The 17051-nt window shown below is 46.3% G+C and overlaps 1 protein-coding gene across 1 annotated transcript in view; it reads right to left on the reverse strand.

Annotated features, from left to right (window-relative positions):
* Positions 1 to 17051, reverse strand: part of LOC142000231 (eosinophil peroxidase-like) — a 77567-nt gene that overhangs the window by 39361 nt on the left and 21155 nt on the right. Inside the window, 4 exon segments of the mRNA XM_074974325.1 lie at positions 2831 to 3037; positions 13197 to 13326; positions 15114 to 15237; positions 15994 to 16169. Coding sequence (XP_074830426.1) covers positions 2831 to 3037; positions 13197 to 13326; positions 15114 to 15237; positions 15994 to 16169 — 637 coding nt within the window.

Here is a 17051-nt window from a genome sequence, read left to right on the forward strand (position 1 = left end):
TTCTAATAGATTGGTGAGGCACGATTTCCCTTTACAAAAGCTGGGTTGACTCTTCCCCAACAAACTGTGTTCATCTATGTGATCATTCTGTTCTTTACTATAGTTTCAACCAACTTGCCTGATACTGAAGTTAGGCTTACTGGCCTGTAATTGCCATTGTAATTGCCTCTGGAGCCTTTTTAAAAAATTGGTATCATATTACTATCCTCCAGTCATCTGGTACTGAGGCTGATTCAATAGATTACATACCACAGTTAATAGTTCTGCAATTTCACATTTGAGTTCCTTCAGAACTCTTGGGTGAATGCCATCTGTTCCTGGTGACTTATTACTATGTAATATTTGTTGATTTGTTCCAAAAACTCCTCTACTGACACCTCAACCTGGAACAATTCCTCAGATTTGTCACCCAAAATGAATGGCTCAGGTATGGAAATCTCCCTGACATCCTCTGCAAAGAAGACTAATGCAAAGAATTCATTTAGCTTCTCCGCAGTGACCTTATCTTCCTTGAATGCTCCTTTAGAACTTCAATCGTCCAGTGGCTCCTCTGATTGTTTAGCAGCTTCCTGCTTCTGATGGACTTAAAAATATTGCTATTAGTTTGTGAGTCTTTTGCTAATTGCTCTTCAAATTCTTTTTTGCCCTGCCTAATTACACTTGGACACTTGACTTGCCAGAGTTTATGCTCCTTTCTGTTTTCCTCAGTAGGATTTGACTTTCAATTTTTAAAAGATGCCTTTTGCCTCTAACTGCATCTTTTACTTTGTTGTTTAGTCACGGTGGCACTTTGTTGGTCCTCTTACTGTGTTTTTTAATTTGGGGTATATGTTTAGTTTGAGCCTCTATTAGGGTGTTTATTTATCAGGTTATTTTTAAAGACTATCAAGGGTTCCCAGAGTATCAGACCAGCACTCATTATTGTAGTTGGTAAAACATCCAAACAAATAAATAAATAAATAAATATAATGTGTGAGTTAGCACAAGCCTACAAGGGGATTATGACATTCCAGACCAAAAATTAAGATAAAATTAATATTGTAAAGTGAATCACTCAAAAGTTGGGAAATTCCAAATTTAAGGGACACTATGCCCCATTTGAATTTATATGACACAGTCTTTGCCTATGTGATCATAAACTATTATTAGCCTAATGCCAGGTCATACATCTAGGAACAAAGAGTATAGGGCATAATTACACGGTGAGACTGAGCTCTGGAAATAAATGACAGTGGAAAAGAGTTAGGGCTCCTGGTGGAGACCAGCTGTCCATGAGCTCCCAGTGCAATGTTCTGTCTGAGGGGGCTAATGCGACATATTTGAGCAGGACAATATCAATTAGAGAGGTGTTACCACTGTGTACAGCATTATTGAGACCATTACTGAATACTGTGTGCAGTTTTGGTGTTCACACATTAAAAAAGGAAATTGTCAGATTGGAGAGGGTTCAGAGAAGAATTATTTGACCTCTGGGAGCTGCCTCGCAAGAAGAGATTAAAGGAGAGAAGAGAAGGTTAAGAGGTGACTTGATTACAGTTTACAAGAACTCATATGAGGAGAAGATGTCTGAGAGCAGGGGCTGTTTAATCTAGCAGACAAAGCACAATGAGATCTAGTGACTGGAAGCAGAAGTTCTCTGGCCTGTGTTATACAGGAGGGCAGGCTAGATGATTATAATGTTCCCTTCTGGCCTTAAAATCTAAGAAACAACACCCCCACTCTCCTCTTAGTCATACCAAGATGCCCTTTGGGAGGAAGACTCACTTCCAGGTATCTGCCCATGGAAAAGGGCAGGGAGAGACTCTGACAAACCCAGTCCCTAGGAGAAATTGATCAAGGGTAATGATCTGGATGATGGGATGGATTGCACCCTCAGCAAGTTCGTGGATGACACGAAGCTGGGGGAGAGGTAGATACAATGGAAGGTCGGGATAGGGTCCAGGGTGACCTAGACAAATTGGAGGATTGGGCCAAATGAAATCTGATGAGGTTCAACAAGGACAAGTGCAGAGTTATGCACTTAAAACGGAAGAATCCCATGCACCGCGCTACAGACTAGGGACCAAATGGCTCAGCAGCAGTTCTTCAGAAAAGGACCTAGGGGTTACAGGGGACGAGAAGCTGGATATGAGTCAACAGTGTGCCCTTGCTGCAAGAAGGCTAATGGCATATTGGGCTGCATTAGTAGGAGCATTGCCAGCAGATCGAGGGACGTAATTATTCCCTTCTATTCGGCACTGGTGAGGCCACATCTGGAGTATTGTGTCCAGTTTTGGGCCCCCCCACTACAGAAAGGATGTGGACAAATTGTAGAGAGTCCAGCGGAGGGCAACGGAAATGATCAGGGGGCTGAGGCACATGATGTATGAGGAGAGGCTGAGGGAACTGGGCTGATTTAGTCTGCAGAAGAGAAGAATGAGGCGGGATTTGATAGTTGCTTTCAACTACCTGAAGGGGGGTTCCAAAGAGGATGGAGCTCGGCTGTTCTCAGTGGTGGCCGATGACAGAACAAGGAGCAATGGTCTCAAGTTGCAGTGGGGGACGTCTAGGTTGGATATTAGGAAAAACTATTTCACTAGGAGGGTGGTGAAGCACTGGAATGGGTTACCTAGGGAGGTGGTGGAATCTCCATCCTTAGAGGTTTTTAAGGCCTGGCTTGACAAAACCCTGGCTGGGATGATTTAGTTGGGGTTGGTACTGCTTTGAGCAGGGGGTTGGACTAAGTGACCTCCTGAGGTCTTTTCCAACCTTAATCGTCTATGATTCTATTATTCTAAGGTGAGGTGCCCCCTCAGTCTTCTGTTCCCTCCAGGAGAAATCCTGGCAGTACCTTGATGGGGAAGCAAGGTGGTTTTTTGGCACAGCTGGTCTGACAGTCCTCTCTGCTGCTGAAAGTGACTGTTGCTGGAGTCGCAGGGCCAAAGTCCATGTCGTGGTCAATAAACTGGCCCCACTGCATGAAGATGAGCGCCCTGTTCTGATCCGATACGAGCTGCTCAGTGGGAAAGCGTACAATCTTGTTTGAAACTTCTCGCACCTGGAGGGATTAAAGCAGAGAGTGTGTGTGTGTAATAAGATGGGCTAGGAACATGTGTTCTGTAGACAAGACTGGGGAGTGGGAGGTCAATTTCCCGTGCCATCAACAGGTGTCTAAGTGAGATGGAAGCTGCTCCAATTTCCTTTTTAAAAATACAAACATTTAAACGGTGAATTCTTTGTTTAATTTTCCTGACGGCACCATTCTGGACTCCCTTACTAGAGGGCTCTAACTCTTCATTTGCCATCTCTATTCAAGTCTGTTCAGCTCTGAACACACACTACAATATTCCACACATAGTGCTCCTTCATTCATGGAGCTCAAAGAGCCTCACCAGTGCTTAATTTGTAATGAAAGAGGTGCTGGGGCCCAAGCAATTGTTTTACTTTCATAACTGTCATGGCAAGCCCAGAGGTGCCGGGGCTGTGAACTGCCAGGCCCAGAGGTGCTGGGGCTGTGAACTGCCAAGCCCAGAGGTGCCAGGGCTCCGCCCTGGCAAGCCCTTACACAATTATGCACTGAGCCTCACAAAGATGGTCAAGCTTTATCAACCCTTCACAGACTGGGAACTGAAGAAAACAAAGATTGAAGTCACTGTTTTGAAATGGGGGTGTCAGAAATGAGTCACCTGCTGAAAACCTTTGAGAGTCAGGTGCCTCAATTTAGGCACAGACATTTGAAAACACTGACCTTCACCCCTTTGGTTTCCTTTACCATTTCTGTGAAAGAGAGGTAAAGTTAGTTCCTTCCCACGTGGACGAGAGAGTCAGGCCTGCCTACCTACCTACATAAGTCTGTGTAAAGGAGGAAAGTATGAAGGCCAGGCAGAGGAAGAACTACCCTCTTAGTCTTTTAATGGAATTTCTTAGGTTTTGTTTTAAAAGGAATTCCATAATCTGGACCTATCTGGCCAGCTACCAGGCCTCTGCTGGCCTGCCCTGTGCTGAAAAGCACACATTGAATGAGACAAGACTTCACTGAAGCCCTTGCCTTATTTAATGTGCACTTTAGAAGATGCACATGTTCACTACATATTAAATTAGCTGAGTGCCTTGTCTAGTCCAGGATTTAAGGTGTGATGTTAGCACCTGTTAGCTAATATGTTCCAATTAATACATTTTAAAAGCCTAATGTAGACATGGCTCACACAGCCTTTACCACGGGGGTGGGGAGGGAAGCCAATGTAACACGTTTTCAATGATAAACTACCTTATCTACACTAGACTTTTAGAACGTTAGAACATGTAACTTTCAATCCCTAAGAACCTTTCTTTTAGTAACTTTATCTAGGATGTATACAAAATCTTACAAATCATTACCAAGCAAGTACCAAAAATACTCTATTTACAAATACAAAAGTGGACGTGCTTTTGCCAAGAGAGACATTATCCATTGGGCAGGGATAGTGTACCTCCTTTAATACACCATGAATGCATAAAATCATGGATTTTTTTGGATAATAGTTTATAGTAAATATCTGGGTTAGATACAAACAATATTGCATCCCTGTTTGCTGCCTTCACACATCTCAGACTGGAGAACCTAGGCTCCATTGGCTTGCACTGCTGCTTTTGTTCTGGGAGAGGGAACACTGATTCATTTAAGGCAATGGAGGCCAGTGCCAATGTTCATATGGGACAAAGTTCTGAATAAAAAATGCCACTCTGTCCTGTAAAACCCTTTTCCTCATCTGGAGATAACAAGAGAAGCACATCCCCTTTAGCTCTGGCACTATGAATTACTCCAAATACTATACAAATATTACTTGACCTTTGTAAAATCCTTAATTAATCCAGTTTGATCTGAATGTATATAAGTCCCCTTCAGTTCTGCAAATAAAGAACAGTTTGGTGTGAATCTGGGCCTATCAGATCTGCATGAGGGAAGGGCTTCCCTTTTTCCCACGTTAGGGAGACCTAAAATAGCAGCTTCTTTCATAGATTTTGGAAGTTCCTCCCCTAACACAGCAGCATTAAAGGATCAACTGATACCTCCTTAATAGGTTTATAAAATTCTGCTGGAAATTTACAAGGCCTTGGAGTTTTCCACTTTTTAAATTTCCTCTGTTATTTCTTCTCCTAAAATTTCTCTGTCAGTCTCCTGTGTCTTTGGCAGCTACTTCCCACTGCCCGTTACTTCCAGATATTTTGATAAAAAAATAAAACTTGAAGTATCTGAAGTATAGAGGTTATTCTAATAACAGCAAAAGCAGCACATACTTCGTAGCAGTGTGTAACTATCTTTTGCTGAGCATTTTTAACTGGTGGGGTAGTGTATTGCTCTTCAATCCTTTGAGCTTTTAAGCACTGAGTTATCACATTTACTTCCTTTTTCATAAAAAAGCCTCTTTATACAAGTAAGGGCTTGTTTAGGGACATCTCCCATAAACTTATTCACTTCCCTCCCTATTATTAGTTAGCTGGTGATATGTTGTTCTGAGCCTGCACTTTTATGAATCTGTCACAGATTTTTAGAACATAGGAAGTGCCAGACTGGGTCAGACCAATGGTCCATCTATCCTGTCTTCTGACAGTGGCCAAAGCCAGATGCTACAGAGGGAATGAACAGAACAGGGCAATTATCCAGTGATCCATCCATTGTTGTCCACCCCAGTTTCTGGCAGTCAGAGGTTTAGGGACACCCAGGGCATGGGGTTGCATCCCTGACCATCTTGGCTAATAGCCATTGATGGGCCTGTCCTCCAGGAACTGATCTAATTCTATTCTGAACCCAGTTATACTTTTGGCCTCTATCACATCCCCGGCAACGAATTCCACAGGCTGACTATGCGTTGTGTGAAGAAGTGCTTCCTTTGTTTGTTTTAAACCTGCTGCTTATTTAATTCAGTTGGTGATCCCTGGTTCTTCTGTTATGTGAAGGGGAAAATAACACTTCCCTGTTCACTGTCTCTGCACCAGCCATGATTGTATAGACCTCTGTCATCTCCCCGCTCAGTCATCTCTTTCCTAAGCTGCACAGTCCCAGTCTTGTCAGTCTCTCCTCACACAGAAGCGGTTCCATACCTCTCATCATTTCTGTTGCCCATGTCTCTACCTTTTCCAAATCTAATACATCTTTTTTGAGGTGGGGATTACCAGAACTGCAGGCAGTACTCAAGCTGTATCATGAATTTATATAGTAGCATTATGATATTCTCTATTTTATTATTTATCCATTTCCTAATGGTTCCTAACATAGTGTTAGCTTTTTCGACTGCTACTGCACACTGAGTGGATGTTTTCAGGGAACTATCCACAATGACTCCAAGATCTCTTTCTTGAGTGGTAACAGCTCACTTAGATCCCGTCATTTTAGCTAACGTAAGCAATAGTTTACGTACCCCTGTTAGTAGTTCTGCAATTTCATATTTGAGTTATTTCAGAACTCTTGGGCAAAAACCATCTGGTCCTGGTGACTTATTACTATTCAATTTATCAATTTCTTCCCAAACCTCCTCTAATGACACTTCCATCTGGGACAGTTCCTCGGGTTTGTCACCTAAAATAATGTTTCAGGGGTGGGAATCTCCCTCACCTCCTCTGCAGTGAACACTGGTGCAAAGAATCCTTTAGCACGTCCATCATTCAGTGGCCCCACTGACTCTTTGCCAGGCTTCCCTCTTCTGAACCTTTCTATTTTCCTCAGAAGGATCTGACTTCCAATTTTTAAAAGATGCCTTTTTGACTGTAATCTCCTCTTTTACTCTGTTATTTAGCCATGGTGGCATTGTTTTGGTCCTATTATTGTTTATTTTTGTATTTGGGGTATACATATAGTTTGAGCCTCTGCTGTGGTGTTTCAAAAAGTTTTCATGCAGATTGGAGGCATTTCACTCTAGTGACTGTTCCTTTAAATTTCTGTTTAACTGGCCTCCTCATTTTTGGGTAGTTCCTCTTTTGAAGTTAAATGCTTCTGTGATGGGTTTCTTTGGTATTTTCCCCCTACAAAGAAGTTAAATTTTATTATATTATAGATGCTATCACTAGGACGCTACCAAATTCACAGTCCGTTTTGGTCAATTTCACTGTCATAGGATTTTAAAAATCATAAAATTCATGATTTCAGCTATTTAAATCTGAAATTTCACAGTGTTGTAATTGTAGGGTTCCAAGCCCAAAACCGGGGGGGGGGGGGGTGTCACAGGATTATTGTGGGGGGGTTGTGGTACTGCTTCCCTGACTTCTGCGCTGCTGCTGGCAGGGCGCTGCCTTCAGGGCTGGGCGGCTGGAGAGTGGCGGCTGCTGGCCGGAGCCCAGCTCTGAAGGCAGCGCCGCCGCCAGCAGCAGCAGCGCAGACGTAAGGAGGGCCTGGTCTGGTATCGCCACCCTTCCTTCTGCGCGGCTGCTGGCGGGGCGCTGCCTTCAGAACTTGACACCTGGCCAACAGCCGCTGCTCCTGGCTGCTCAGCTCTGAAGGCAGCACAGAAGGGTGGCAATACTGCGACCCGCCCCCCAAAATAACCTTGTGACCCCCTGCAATGCCCTTTTGGGTCAGGACCCCCAATGCTGGTCTCCCCCATGAAATCTGTATAATATAGAGCAGTGGTTCTCAAACTTTAGCAACCCGAGGACCCCCCTTTTGATTTAAAATATTTGGGGACCCCCAAGCCTTCCCACTCAGCCCCAGGACTCTCCCTCACTCCACCCCTTCCCCCAAGATCCTGCCTCTTCCTGCCGCCCGCTCACTCCATCCCCCCTCCCTCCATCACTCACTCTCCCCCACCCTCACTCACTTTCACCAGGCTGGGGCAGGGAGTTGGGGTGCAGGCTCTGGAAGGGAGTTTGGGTGCAGGAGGGGGCTGAGGAGTGCAGGCTCTGGGAGAGAGTTTGGGTGTGGGAGGGGGCTCAGGGCTGGGGCAGGCGGTTGGGGTACAGGAGGGGTGAAGGGTTCAGGCTCTGGGAGGGAGTTTGGGTGCAGGAGGGGGGTGAGGGGTGCAGGCTCTGGGAGGGAGTTTGGGTGCAGGAAGGGGCTCAGGGTTGGGGTAGGGGGTTGGTGCAGGAGAGGGTGAGGGGTGCGGGGTCCGGCCAGGTGGCGCTTACCTCAGGCAGCTCCTGAAAGTGACTGGCACAGCCCTCTGGCAGCAGTTCCTAGGCCCACAGTCACTGCCCCCACAGCTCCCATTGGTTGCAGTTCCCGGCCAATGGGAGCTGCGGAGTCGGCACTCGGGACAGCGGCAACATGCAGTGACCACCTGCTTCCCCCACTAGGGGCCGCAGGGACATGCCAACCACTTCCAGGAGTGGCACGGAGCCAGGGCAGGCAGGGAGCCTGTCTTAGCCCCGCTGCATGGCCGGACTTTTAGCACCACTCAGGGAGGGGGAGGACTTGAGGGAGGGAGGGGGAAGAGTTGATCAGCAGGGCTTACGGAGCCCATGGAGTACCCTCGGGGACCCCAGTTTGAGAAACTCTGGTATAGGGTAAAAGTACACAAAAGACTTTTTCATGGGAGGAGACCAGCTTTCATGGTCCATGATTAATTTTGATGGCCGCGAATTTGGTAGGGCCCTAGCTATTACCAAACGGTTCAGATATATTCGCCACTTGGATCAGTTCCTGTGCACCACTTAGGACTTTCCCCTTGTGGGTTTCAGAACTAGCTGCTCCAAAAAGAAGTCATTAATGGTGTGCAGAAAATTTAATGTCTACATCCCGGCGTGAGGTGACATGTCAATATGAGGGTAGTTGAAATTCCCCATTATTATTGGGTTTTCTGTTTTTGTAGCCTCAATAATCACCACGAGCATTTCACAGTCATCATCACTATACTGGTCAGGTGGTCAGTAGTATATCCCTACTGCTATACTTTTATTATTCAAGCATGGAATTTCTATCCATAGAGATTCTATGGTACTGTTTGACTCATTTCAGATTTTTACTACATTTGACTCTATGCTTTTTTCATATATAGTGCCACTCCTCTTCCAGTGCAACCTACTCTGCGATGCCTATTATACCAATATCCTCATTTAATACCAGGCACTCTGTACCTCAAAGTAGCATCCTGGAACCCCCATATTCACCACTGTGATAGGATTATGATATGTTTTGTACAAATTATACCTTGTGAGGTTTCATTTTAAAAGTCTTGATCTGCTGAACATTAATATCCTGTTGGAATGTATGTGCGATCATTGTATGGGAAGTTATGAAGTATTGCTACCTGTGTTACTGGAATATGTTGTGAGGTTGGGAACACACACCGCCACCCTTTCAGCTGCAACAAAGAAGGGCCCAGACAGCATTAATGGCCCATCAAAAAAGAGTCCCCTATCCCAGAGATTCCTTAGAGAAGACACCTATGCAATGAGGACTGCTTGACCAATGGGGACTGCCTAACCCCCCCATCACATCGGGGATCTTTCTAGCAGATGGAAGAAGGTATAAAAGAGGGAGAGTGACACCATCACTTGGACTCTCCTTCACCCCGCCCCCAAATCAACACCTGGAAGATCATCTGGAGGACAAAGACTTTGAACTAGGGAGATTGGTCCCAGGCTGGAAGGATTTCAGTCTGTGTATTGAGGAACTGTAAACGTTAGGGTGTAAATCTGTTAATCTGTAAATTTGTTAGGGTGAGAAACCATTTGATTCAAATCTTGTTTAGTCTGTTTAATCTAGAATTTAGACTGCGTTTCTATTTTTATTTCACTTAAAATTGATCTTTCTGCAGTTACTAAATCGGTTTTATATTTTATCTAAACCAGTGTGGTTTTGGTGGAAGTCCTTGGGAAATTTCAGCTCAGGTGAACAAGAGCTGTTGCACGCCCACTACCCTTTTGTAGGACTGGCGAACTAATTAATGAGCTTACACCAGTCAGGCTTCTGACCAGTGCAAAATGGAAATAGTTCTGGGGCGTAGGGCTGGAGCTGGGGGGAATTGGCTGGAGCCTTTCTCCTGATGGTTCATGAGTAGGGCCCTACCAAAGTCACAGCCCATTTTGGTCAATTTCATGATCATAGGATTTTAAAAATAGTAAATTTCATGATTTCAGCTATTTAAATCTGAAATTTCAGTATTGTAACTGTAGGGGTCCTGACCCAAAAGGAGTTGGGGGGGTCATAAGGTTATTGGGGGGGGAGTGGTACTGCTACCCTTACTTCTGCACTGCTGCTGGGGGTGCGGCGCTGCCGAGGGTGGCGTTGCTGCCTTCAGAGCTGGGTGGCCGGAGAGTGGCGGCTGCTGGCTGGGAGCCCAGCTCTGAAGGCAGAGCCACCGCCAGCAGCAGCAGTGCAGAAGTACAGATGGGATGGGAGGGGATGGCATTGCCACCTTACTTTTGCCTTGCTGCTGGCAGGGCGCCGCCTTCAGAGTTGGGCCCTCACTCTCCAGCCACCCAGCTCTGAAGGCAGTGCAGAAGTAAGGGTGGCAATACCATGACCCACCACCCTAAAATAACTTTGTGACCCCCCTGAAACTCCCTTTCGCGTCAGGACCTGCAATTTAAGAAATGCTGGTCTGCCCCGTGAAATCTTTATAGTATAGGGTAAAAGCACACAAAAGACCAGATTTCACAGAGGGAGACCAGATTTCATGGTCCATGGTGCATTTTTCATGACCGCGAATTTGGTAGGCGCCTATTCATGAGTGGCTGGGAACTTGTTCAAGTAACTCAGGTGGGTGTGTCCCTGCCTGTGGATGGCTGTGTAAGTGCAGTACCTGTCCGAGGCTTGTAGCTTGACATTAGCATCACTGTGTGAGACACAGCCAGGCTGGTGGGTTTGAGAGCTCAGCGGTTCACAGTCCAGGCTGTACCCTGGGGACCTCGTCACACCCCCATTGTAGTGTTTAGAGTTCTTCCATTGCTGTAGAAGCACTTGTAAAATTTGTCAATATTTAGTTGTCTGCATTCATATGGTGTAACTGAATGAGATTCTATTTCACTTGACAGGTTTCAGAGTAACAGCCGTGTTAGTCTGTATTCGCAAAAAGAAAAGGAGTACTTGTGGCACCTTAGAGACTAACCAATTTATTTGAGCATGAGCTTTCGTGAGCTACAGCTCACTTCATCGGATGCATACTGTGGAAACTGCAGAAGACATTATATACACAGAGACCATGAAACAATACCTCCTCCCACCCCACTCTCCTGCTGGTAATAGCTTATCTAAAGTGATCATCAAGTTGGGCCATTTCCCGCACAAATCCAGGTTTTCTCACCCTCCGTCCCCCCCACACAAACTCACTCTTGATTTATCAACTTCTATCTTCTCCTCTTTACTAGGATATCCCCATTAATAAATCCTTTCCTAAGGGATGTCTCTATCTGCACCGTGTGCTCCTCCGCACCTGTCAGCTTTCCCCTAGCCCTTAGTTTAAAAAGTCCCATATGAAGTTTTTAATTTTACATGCCAACAATCTGGTTCCATTTTGGTGTAGATGGAGCCCCTCCTTCCTGTGTAGGCTCCTCCTTTCCCAAAATGTTCCCCAGTTCCGAATAAACATAAATCTCTCCTCCCAACACCATTGTCTCATCTGCACATTGAGACCCTGCAGTTCTGCCTGTCTAACTGGCCCACGCACAGAACTGGAAGCATTTAAAAGAATGCCACCATGGAGGTCCTGAACTTTAATCTCTTACCTACCCCAGAACCTCTCTCCTCTCTTTCCCTATGTCACTGGTACCCACATGTACCATGACCATCGCTTCCTACCCAGCACTGCACATAAGTCCGTCTAGATGTCTCGAGAGGTCCGCAACTGTAGCACTCAGGAGGCAATTCACCATGCGGTTCTCTCGGTCATCACAAACCCAACTATCTATATTTCTAATAACTGAATCCCCATAACTATTATCTTTCTCTTCCTAATAACTGTTGTCCCCTCCCCCAGAAGGGTATCCTCAGTGCCAGAGGACACCACGACATCATCTGGAAGGAGGATTCCAACTAAAGGATTGTTTCCCTCTATCCCAGCTGATGTTCTCCACCCCCAAGACTTTCATCCTCCTCAACAGCACAGAGGCTGTCAGACTGGGGGTGGGACCCGCTCTACTGTGCCCAGAAAAGTCTCATCTACGCACCTCTCTGTCTCCCTTCACTCCTCCCATTCAGCCACCCTGGTCTCAACAGCCCATGCTCGGTCTCCGAGGGTGAGGAGCTGCTTGCACCAAATGCACAAGGTGGATTTTGGAAAGTGGAATGAGCATTTCAGCTGAAATCCCCAGCTACCCCGAATTTCTGCCTTTCTGAGCGCTGCTGTCGTTACATCCCAGTGGAGCAGCTAAAGGCTCCCCACCCACCCTGAGGCGCACACATGGACACACAGACACATACGCTTCCTTGCTGGGTATTTTAAAATATTTTTCTTCGGGGTTTTGTCCTTTAGAACTTTGCACTCTGCTTTTTGGCAGGGTTAAAAGTCTCAAGCTCAAGAGTTCAAAAATTATGAGTCAGGGCCTCTAAACTCATGAGACTGGCTGTGAAATCACAAGAATTTTTAAAATAGTGACTTTGGGGCCTTTTTCTTTTGCCTTCTGGGGGTTGGGCCATTAGGGTTCAGGGTTCTTAGCTCTTCCTGCCAGCATACACGCTAGAAACTCTTTTTAAAAAAATGAAAGCAGAGATTCTCATGACTTCAAGAGCTGGGGATTTAGAGAAACCACCCAGTATGATGACTCTCCTGATAAAATCGTGTGAGTCAGCAACACTGGGTTAAGTGGGTCTAGGGGGAAATGATGGAGGCAGATTATTCTGCTTTCCACTCAGGCTTCAGACAGCCATTTTAGGGTACAGCTACACTTTGAGCTAAGGGTGATTCCCAGCTCTGATTGAGCCAACATGCTAAAAACATAGTAGGCCACCACAGCGTGAGTAGCTGCACTGAGTACCTACCCTACCTACTAGGCAGCTAGCCTCTGCCTGCACCTCTGCCTGCTACGTCTCTTTTTAGCATGCTAGTTCGATCAGATCTAGCCCTGGTACTTTGCCACGCACTGAGAATTACTCCTCCAGATGGAAGTGCAGACCTAATGGCCTGCTGTTTCTTTCATTTTTCACTTTGGTCATTATGTGCTCAGCCTAGAGATGGCAAAGGGGTTACTGATGGTGGAGGATGTGTGCCATGGGGCCCCTGAGCTATCCTACCTCTGGCAAAACTCTGAGCTCCCTTCCTACTATTTTAATTCAAAGAATGTATTTTAAATGAATTGACAGTCCTTACCAATGGGAGAGGAAATCCAGAATAACAGATTCCTTCTGTCCAGCCACGAGGGATTGAAACACCATCTTCATACTCTTGAGGCAGCCATCGGCTATAGGCTCTGTTTGAAGCCCCTAAGGTAGGGCTTCTCCTGGGAGATGGAATGAAAGAATCTGTATTTACAATACTGAAAATTATACCATCAACATCATCATAGAGCCTAGGAGCCTCAGTCACAGGCCAGAACATTGTGCTAGGCACTGTACAGACAGAACAAAAAGACAGTTCCTGCTCCAAGGAGATGACAGTCTAAGAATAAGACAAGAGACACCAAGTGGACACGAACAGTGGAGGAGCACAAGGAAACAATCTGGGTCAGCATGACAAGCAGGGGCCTCAGCACACCAGCTGCCTAACCATTGCTGACTTTTTAGTAGGCGTCACTGCACAGGGGTGTGTTAAGGAGGAACTGGAAGGAGGAAATGAGGTGGCATTGCCAATGCTTTTGGGAGCTCCTGCCATGGGTAAGGGGCAGTGTGGGGCAAAGCACAAAGCTTGTATGAGAATGTAATGAGAGGCAGTGAAGGAGGGCATAGCTGACAGATGCAGGCAGGAGTCGATAGTGTGTAAAACACTGAGCAAAACCATTGCAAATGTTTCAGTGACACCCTGACACACGGCATCATGGGGACAGACTAGAATATGAGCTGAAATCTGACCTCTGTTTTGGCATGGGTGTGACTTTCACTCTAGGGGTTTTCTAGAAACCAGTCTGATTGTGAGGCTTGAGCCAGCCAGCCAGGAGCACATGAGGAGGAAATGCTGGTGATTGAGCCAGAGCTGGGCACAGAGCCAGCAGTGTAAAGGGCTCTTCAGTGAGCTGCATTAACAAGAGTGTGTAGACACCAAATGCATGATCAGGCTCACCACTCCTGGTGGGGATTTTCCCCTGTGTACCCTGTGAGATTTCACCAGAACAGGCCTGGCTAGTGAGTTAGGAACATAAAAGCATAAGAACGGCCATACTGGGTCAAAGCAAAGGTCCATCTAGTCAAGTATCATGTCTTCTGACAGTGGCTAATGCCAGGAACTTCAGAGGGAATGAACAGAACAGGCAATCATTGAGTGATCCATCTGCTGGCGCCCATTCCCAGCTTCTGGCAAACATAGGCGAGGGACACCATCCCTGCCCATCCTGGCTAACAGCCATTGATGGACCTGTCCTCCATGAACTTATCTAGTTCTTTTTTGAACCCTGTTATAGTCTTGGCCTTCACAACATCCTCTGGAAAGGAGTTCCACATGTTGACTGTGCGTTGTGTGAAAAAATACTCCTTTTTGTTTGTTTTAAACCTGTTGCCTATTAATTTCATTTGGTGACCCCTAGTTCTTGTGTTATGAGAAGGAGTAAATAACACTTCCTTATTTACTTTCTCCACACTAATCACAATTTTATAGACCTCTATCATATCCCCCTTTAGTTGTCTCTTTTCCAAGCTGAAAAGTCCCAGTTTTATTAATCTCTCCTCATATGGAAGGTGTTCCATGCCCCTAATCATTTTTGTTGCCCTTTTCTGAACCTTTTCCAATTCCAATATATCTTTTTTGAGATGGGGCAACTACATCTGCAAGCAGTATGCAAGATGTGGGCGTACCATGGATTTATATAGAGGCAATATGATATTTTCTGTCTTATTATCTATCCCTTTCTTAATGATTCCCAAGATTCAGTTTGCCTTTTTGACGGCCACTGCACATTGAGTGGCTGTTTTCAGAGAACTATCAACAGTGACTCCAAGATCTCTTCCTTGAGTGGGAACAGCTAATTTAGACCCCATCATTGTATATGTAGAGTTGGAATTAGATAAGAACGTGTAGATAGGAAGTTACTCTAGTGTAGGGAGGACCTGCCATGCTCTCCTTGACAGCTAGCATCACCTGTTGTTGCATTCACCAGTGATTGTTCGGTAAGGGTTTGCTTCGTCACATGGTGTATTCATATTTTGTTGGGCACATCCAGTAGCCTTGGAAATCAATTCCAGCTGAGCTGGGGTCAGCATGTCTGCACGAGAAGGCAAAGGAGGTTCAGAAACTTGGTGTGCTGGGACTGGTGCCCCAGAAATGGGGCGAGGCAAAGAATTCTTGGAGGCCACTTCTGCACTCTGTCACATCACTTCCCCAGCTCACTGCTGCCCTCACCAGGATGCAGCCTGCTCTGGTCGCAGAGTTGCTGTCTGGACTCACAGTAGAACAGAGTCTGAAGCAGCTGGCCATGTTCATACAGACATCACCGGCTGACTTTGAAGCCTCACCTCTGCAGAGCAGGGAGGGAGATGCCAGAGTGAAGGGAAAGAAGGCGGTACCAGGGAAGAGTCCCCTTCCCATTCCATCCCACAGCTGGACAGTGGTTATACTTGACCCAAATTCCAGAAGAAAGTGTTGGGGGAGGGCGGGAAAGTTGGGTTTCCCCTTTCACACAAAGGAGCCTCTTGAACTACAATGCCGCCCCCTGCTTCTAGTCTCCCCAGGGGTTTGTGTCACCGAGGTAGCTATCTGAGTGACGAATGGGGAGACGCTAGCTCTGACGTGCAAGACCTGGGAGACAGACAGAAAGCTGCCATGTTTCATAGCCGGCCACTGCCTGCCAACAGACACTTGCATGTACCTTGTAGCCACTCATCTTCTAGCTTTACAGGTGTATCTAATTAAGGGCCCAATCTTGCAGGACTGAAGTCAGTGGGAGGACAACTGAGCCCCAAGACACTGGGCAGAGAAAGGGCTCAAGGAGAGGAAGCCAAACTGACTTGCACCCCTGTACCTGTGACATTAAACTTCCCCTTCACAGTCCACTGCAACTTCTCCTTCAGCAGGCTCAGGGTGGTTTCCATGTAATCAGCAGCTCGGATCATGACCCTGGTTCCTCCCACTGGCTGCTTGATATGTCCCAGGATATCTGCAGGGGTGAAGGCTTCATTCCTCAGTTTCTCCTTTAAACTGAAAGAAAAAAAGTCCCACTGTAGCTCTGGAGCAGAAACAATTCTACAAGTTGCAAGGGACCCCTTCTGCCTTTGGTCCATTGCAGCTCATTCCACAGTTACAGTAGTTACTACCCTGGCACATGTGTGTGCGGTGTGGGGCTAGCAAACATATGTGTGCAGGCCAGAGCTGACCGGCAGGATGTATTGTGGCCTATATGATACAGTTGGGTTCTCCAGAATCTCAGCTTTCATTTAGAAAACCAGTTAAGTGTCTATCAGTCCTCGCTGCAGTGCAGACATAACCTTCCCAAAGTGACTTAAGTGTAGCCAAGGCAGTGATGCCTGCCTAAGTCTGCCCAGAGCCTGACACCATGGCTCTGAGAGGTGATCTCCCCTGTTCCTCTCACTGAGATGTCCATTTTAAATACCAGTGATGACATGTCCATGTCAACAATAACTGTTTAACTGCTGACCATTTAGTGGTTGGATGGGGAGCATGGGGAGGGAGTGAAGCCCACAGGGAAGAAATTGGATCTGGCTGCAGGGAAGGCAATGCAGAGAAAGTACAGAAGAATCACAGACAGGATAGGGAGAGAAATGGGAAGATGGGTGGGGAAGGAAAAGAACTAAAGGGCAGGGCTAGCAGAGGCCTAACGAAGAACAGATTCTCTGAGTGTGTGATGGATATGACTATAAGGCACTGAACAAATACTACAGATAACAAAACAAACTCATCGTCGGGCCAGAGAGAGTCACAAGTGTAAGGCCAGATGGGACCAGCAGATCATCTAGCCTTCCCCCTGGGCATCACAGCTACCCCCCAACCCCTGCACACTAACCCCAACAATGGCATGAGCAAGACTGACTCTACAGCCCAGTGGTTCAGGCTCTCCACTAG

Source organism: Natator depressus, chromosome 17 (genome assembly GCF_965152275.1).
Source record: "Natator depressus isolate rNatDep1 chromosome 17, rNatDep2.hap1, whole genome shotgun sequence".
Taxonomy (NCBI): Eukaryota; Metazoa; Chordata; order Testudines; family Cheloniidae; genus Natator; species Natator depressus.